Raw genomic sequence first — 5,910 nt, 5'->3', positions numbered from 1 at the left:
ATAGTACATATATACTAGAATACGCCAAAAATAAATACATATTTGATTGTGTCAATGCTATCTATCATATATAATATGAATTTTAAAAAAAAAAATACTTTAAATAGAAAATTCTTAAAAAAATTAACAAAAACATTCAATAAATACCAAAAATTATTCATTATATATTTATATATATTTTTAATAAAATAATTAATATCTTATAATAAATTAATAATTAAATTAAATTTTTTTTATGAACATAAAAATATCTGTTATCATCATAATTTTTTATTTTATTTATAAATATAAATATATATAGAGTGAGGACTCAGGATGATGGCGGTGTCGATAAGCAAGTTATTTTATTTGATTATTCCAAATACCCGGCGCAAAAAGCGGATACTCCATGTGATGCCTGTTCTCCCAAATTTCTTCTATTTATATGCTTCATATTTCATCAACTTTCCTTCCTCCACCCCCCATGTGTTTGTGTTAATGCTCTTGTTGCTTTTTTATTTGTTGACTCATTTCTTTTTCATCATCACACACACCAACATAATAACATGGGGAATTGCTTGAGAACAAGCAACATTTCAGCACAAGTTCATGATGAGAATAACTATGAAGCAGCCAAAGTAGTAGTTGAGCATGTAAAGACACCACCATCTTCGTCATCATCAAAGTTAGAAGAAGAAAAAGAAGCACAACCAAGCATGAAGGTCAAGAAGGTAAGGTTCAAAACACAGGATGATATTATTGATGATGAAGGTGATAATGATGATAATTCTAGAAATGGGGTTGTGAGGATTAGAGTTGTGATGACTCAAGAAGAGTTGAAGAAGATGTTGAGAAACAACAACAACAACAATGATCAGAACAATAATACGACATTGGAAGAATTACTAAGTGTTGTGAAGTTGAGAGGAGGAAGAGTTTTTAAGGTTAGTGATGATGATGATGATGAAGATGGAGACATGAATCCTTGGAGGCCATCTTTAGAAAGCATTCCAGAGGACATAGCTACTTAGCTTGTTGATTATGTAGTTTCAATTATTTGTTGTGTCTAACAATATATATCTATATATGTAAACAATTTGACCCTCTTTTTTCTCACTTGATGTAGGAGTGTGTATTGAACTCCATATCAATGAAGTAATGTATTGATTTTGACTTGAAAGATTGATGGAAATGTATGTGGGATTAAGGATGTAATTTGTGTTCTGTTGGGCGGTATTGTTTCCTTAAAAAAAGATTCATTTTGTTTGGATGAGATATTAAGAAATAAATAAGAATTATAGTTTATGGTTCTCCAATTTATTCCTTCTGGAAAGTTTTGAATACATTAATGTCTTCTAACAAAATGGTGGTGTTAATTACAAGTGTCTTCTTTTTATTTTGTTTTATTTTTTTTATCAATATTCGTATCCTATTAGTATTATCATAAATATAACTAATCAATATTCGTATGATCGTATCCCTGTATTTATCATATTTGTACTAGTTTATGAACTCAAGATCAGGTTATAAACCTTTAGTGAATCCACATTGAGTTTTACATTGTCTTATACTTATGCATGTTATAAGACAGGAGATGAGACATGTACTGAATCTTTCTTTTTTAATTTTTGTACAGTAGACATTTTTCATTTATTATAGGCTAAGATATATTATTGTCCCGAATATTTGAAATAAATATCAATATTGTTTCTCCTATTCTTTTCATACTATTTATGTGTCAAACATTTTAACTCAACATTATTCTATTATTAACTAAATAAGAAAATTACTAATGAAAGTTCATGTATAATAAGTATTATGTGTGACAAACTCCTATAATATCATTATTGTAAATAAATTTAAAAATAATTGAAAAACAATAAAAATAAAAAACATAAAATAATGGAAAATGAACTTATGAAAATTTAGGATATTGTAGTCTTCTTCCTCACTCTACATCAAATTATTATATTTATATAAAACCACGTTTTTCTCTACTACATTGCAGAAAAAAAATAGAATTTGAAAAAATATATAAAATCTAAGTATTTTATTGAAGTTAAGAGTGAGAATAACATTGAATAACTTTTGAAAGATTTAGAACATAAATAAAACAAAAAAAAAAATTAGAAACAATTTTGATATTTAATTCAAACATTTAGGATAAAAATTATTTATCCTTTGTTATATCTATACTTATATATACTACAAATAGGATTTTGTAATTGCACACAATTTTTAACCACTAAGCTAAAGTTATTTTCTCTTTGGAAAAGTATGAAAAGCTAATGGAATCAACGGGAGTTTATGAATTATTAGAGATATAATTAATAGTGTTACATTTTTCCATTATCATGATATGGTATTAGAGTGCTAAATTCGAAAGGTCAAGAGTTCAATCCTTAGTGAATTCAAAATCAGTTTAAATTTTTTGTTTATTATCCCACTGTACAAATAATCCATTGTCTCCCTAGCGAGACTTTTTGTCTTTTCAGCTATACTCTAAAAAATTAATCAATTATGGTGACATAGTTGTGGTGCCCAGGAAGGCGTTAGTACCAATAACTAGCTACAATTTTGGACAATATAATTACAAATTTCAAATCTTATATACGTCCATAAGCTATGTTCTGTGTTAAGTAAATGTGTGAGTTAGGTTCATGTCTGTTGTGACTTCCTGGAGGGTCATTTAAATATAATAGGCTGTTTGGTGATCTAGGATGTCGAGTATAATTGTCTAGTTATTAAGGGTTGGATGTAACTGCCAAATTATTATTGCAATGTAGAAGCAACTGCATGTTGCACAGACAGAAGTGAATTCAGATCCTATAAGTGAGGAAAATGATAAAGTAATAAAATAGGAGATTAATCCGTATTAAATTTATAACTCTCATCGAATGTAAATCCCACAATCTTTATTTAAGAGTGATAAACCACTCTTAATTAGGGCCAAATCCTCAATATACAATCACTTATCTGGATACAATACAAAGACTCAGTTTTTGGTAAGACACAGATCGATTGATTGAAAAAGAGGACTAAAAAAGTCAGTGTCACACCAAAACTCATCCACTTATTAGCTGCAAAAGTTAATTACACGCAATTTGATAATAACATCGCTGAGATTTCAGATTCCAAACAGATGCAGTTATGCTAAGCACTAAACACCAAGTTAGTGCTAAATTGTAAAATTATTAAGCTGAAATTAACACAACTACAGAAATGCACATTCACAACATCAAAAAGAGATTCGATGCTGATTGAAGTTCCTTAGGACTGAGAAGTATGCCTCTCTGATCAAGCAAGCTTCACCTGGAAATACTACATGTTAATATGCTATTCACACTATAAAAGTTCTGAACAAATGGTTCAATCAAATGCAAACCAAGATAACGGACCACACTTGGCTCTAATAATTGCAACCATAAAAGAATCAAAACTCAAATAAAGGTTAAATTACCTCAGGTACAAAGCATGATGTTCAGGTATCAGTTGTGACTAAGATCATAGTCGGTGGAGCAAATGACGAATGCCCATATATGTGTGATAGGTAAGGGCTAAGCCAGAAATCTCAAGAACAAGCAGGTTGAGTTTTGATGAGTAAAACAGGAAATCATAGAAAGAACCAAAGGTGAGACTGATCAAGCCCATTTTCATATATATCATGTAAAACAACAAGATGACAGCAGATAAGATGACTCCAGTGATTCTGTTGAATATTGAAAGTGTGGAAGATAGCTGTGGCTCATAAACAGGAAGATGAGGAGATAACGGTCGAAGACCATAAGCCTTTGTCTCATTGTTGGAACTCGCAACAGTACTCTTAACACGGAAATGATTAACCAATCGACCATCTGCAACTCCGGGTCCCTGTTGAAAAAGTAAGCATAATCAGCCACATGTGGAAGCCAGAGACAGAAAAAATTCAACTTGATCAGTCATAAATTTGAAGTTTAGGACTCACGGTCATCAATTGCATTGGACCCTTGACAGCACCAATACCATATCCAGCTCTAGCCAGTGCAATGGTGTCCTGTCCAAAAGCATTGTAACTTTGGCATAAGAGAACAATTCCAGCGGGTTAGAAACTAAACAGAGTTGAAGTCAATGATCATTTATCGGATCCTTTGGTAAAATGGCATGCAGTGGATCCCTTTTCTAATAATAGAAAAGGATAAGACTAAAAGGAAAGGAATTGTATTTGATGCAAAATGGTGCTCAGTCCTAAGATCAGCAAGAACCTCCCAATATTTATTGCTCCAAACTACTTAAAACCTTTTTGTTAACATTTTCAAACTCCAAAAACCAAGTTTGATGGAATCAGTTAGAAATTGTCTTAGGAACTCGAAATTTGAAGAACCAGTTCTGAGATAATTAATATTTTACTCTAAACTAATTCAAAACAAATCAACACAATTGTCTTGTATCTAGTCAGGTTTTAACTACACAGGAGCTTCCCTATTATTCTCCCATTCTCTCTCTTCGATATGATTTATAGAATTTAAAATTCAAACAAGTATTTTGACATTAAACTACTCGAATGTTATACATAATTTTAATTTGACATAGATTTGCAGATTTAGCAATTTTCAACTTGGAACAGTTCTAACCCCCAAAAATTATAATAGTAAACCATAGAAGCTAATATAATGATGAATAACTTTCATAAAGGTGTACAGCTACATGGTTCCTCGGTATTTTCTCCGAAATAAGTACAGTAGTCAATGTAATTCAGCTTGTTTTATATTATTTTCCTTTGATTCTAGTCTAGAAATCTCACCAAAAAAGATGTCTATCCTAGACAACTAATTAAAAAAAAAATTCAAACTACTTTTTCACAAGCAACTACGAAACCAATATATATTTTAAAAATGATACACCATCGTGTATTGCTGAAAGTATGAATGGCATGAAAATAATGAGAATGTCACATACCAAAAGATTGACCTTCGTAGTAGAACCATTTCCAAGATTGTTAACTCGGTTTCCGATAGCAGGAACCCTATCGAGATTTCCAAAATCGCGAGCACTGGGTTTTGAGGGACCAATCAAGTTTCCGTTGGAAGGTTTTTCATTCGCTGATAAAAAATCAGAATCAAACGATTAGGATTAAAACTTTGAATGCATAATAAGCATATCGATTGGAAGGGTTGCTTCAACTAAACATCTAAACATGCAAATCCCCAATCCCCCCTCCCCCTCTCTTCCCAATAAAAAAGAATGAAGAGATTCGTAATCACAATCGCCGTAGTAATGCTATTTGTATTCCAATTTACCTTGTGGATAACCTAACTATTCGCGTCTCATCAACATTAGAATAAAACAAAAGCAATTAGAAAAAGAGATAGGGAAAATGGAGAGAGGGATGCGGTGGAAGTACCGGGGGAGTGAGAGTTGGTGCGGTGGAAGAGTGGAGGGAGGGGTCCGATCTGAGGAGGAGGAGAGGCGGTGGGATAGAAGGTTCTAGAAAGAGAAGAGTTGAAGGAAGAGAAGAGCTTGGCCCTGCTGGATCTGAGGAGTGAAGAAGACATGGTCGCTGATGCTCGATTGCAAAAGCGCAAGAGAAGAGAAGAGAAGAAAATGGAGGAAGAGGAGTGGGATCAATGTTTTGTATGGGCGTGTGGAGAGCCACTGACCCACTGTGAACTAGGGCTATTTGCCACGTCACACTCAGCAATTAATTTTGTTATTTAATAATACTAAAAGTATTAAATTTTTTTCAATTGAAGTTTTTTTTATATGATCGAATTTGGAGTTTAATTTTGATGCATTAATAGTATAAAATACAATTGTGCAATTAAATTCGTTTTTGGATGATTATTCACGTAGTTAGTGTAAAAAATAATTATTTTTGCTAATATCATGTTATATAATTAGATGCACATGTAAATCTGTTTTATACTGATAATGCATTAAAATTAAACGTATATC

The 5,910-nt window shown here is 31.7% G+C and overlaps 2 protein-coding genes across 2 annotated transcripts; one reads left to right on the top strand and one right to left on the bottom strand.

Moving 5' to 3' along the window:
- Positions 1-326: 326 nt before the first annotated feature.
- LOC112789605 (uncharacterized) lies at positions 327-1,299 on the top strand. Its single transcript, XM_025831567.3, has one exon. The coding sequence runs from the start codon at positions 546-548 to the stop codon at positions 1,008-1,010; it is 465 nt and encodes a 154-aa protein (XP_025687352.1). The 5' UTR covers positions 327-545; the 3' UTR covers positions 1,011-1,299.
- Positions 1,300-3,030: 1,731 nt separating this feature from the next.
- Positions 3,031-5,655, bottom strand: LOC112789604 (uncharacterized). The gene is made up of 5 exons (XM_025831566.3): positions 5,360-5,655; positions 4,915-5,057; positions 3,944-4,012; positions 3,440-3,849; positions 3,031-3,291 (listed from the first exon to the last, which is right to left on the bottom strand). The coding sequence occupies exons 1-4, from the start codon at positions 5,508-5,510 to the stop codon at positions 3,484-3,486; spliced, it is 729 nt and encodes a 242-aa protein (XP_025687351.1). The 5' UTR covers positions 5,511-5,655; the 3' UTR covers positions 3,031-3,291; positions 3,440-3,483.
- Positions 5,656-5,910: the final 255 nt, after the last annotated feature.

Source organism: Arachis hypogaea, chromosome 3 (genome assembly GCF_003086295.3).
Source record: "Arachis hypogaea cultivar Tifrunner chromosome 3, arahy.Tifrunner.gnm2.J5K5, whole genome shotgun sequence".
Lineage (NCBI taxonomy): Eukaryota > Viridiplantae > Streptophyta > Magnoliopsida > Fabales > Fabaceae > Arachis > Arachis hypogaea.
The sequence above is the reverse complement of the archived record's forward strand: the minus strand, read 5'-3'. Positions and strand labels throughout refer to the sequence as shown.

What these genes read in the sequence shown, in the direction of transcription:
- LOC112789605 (XM_025831567.3), top strand. Translation starts at nt 546, where the DNA reads ATGGGGAATTGCTTGAGAACAAGCAACATTTCAGCACAAGTTCATGAT.
- LOC112789604 (XM_025831566.3), bottom strand. Translation starts at nt 5,510, where the DNA reads ATGTCTTCTTCACTCCTCAGATCCAGCAGGGCCAAGCTCTTCTCTTCC. An exon ending in CACCAACTCTCACTCCCCCG is followed by an intron (nt 5,058 to 5,359) that starts GTACTTCCACCG and finishes ATTTTTTATCAG; the next exon opens with CGAATGAAAAACCTTCCAAC. An exon ending in CTACGAAGGTCAATCTTTTG is followed by an intron (nt 4,013 to 4,914) that starts GTATGTGACATT and finishes GCTTTTGGACAG; the next exon opens with GACACCATTGCACTGGCTAG.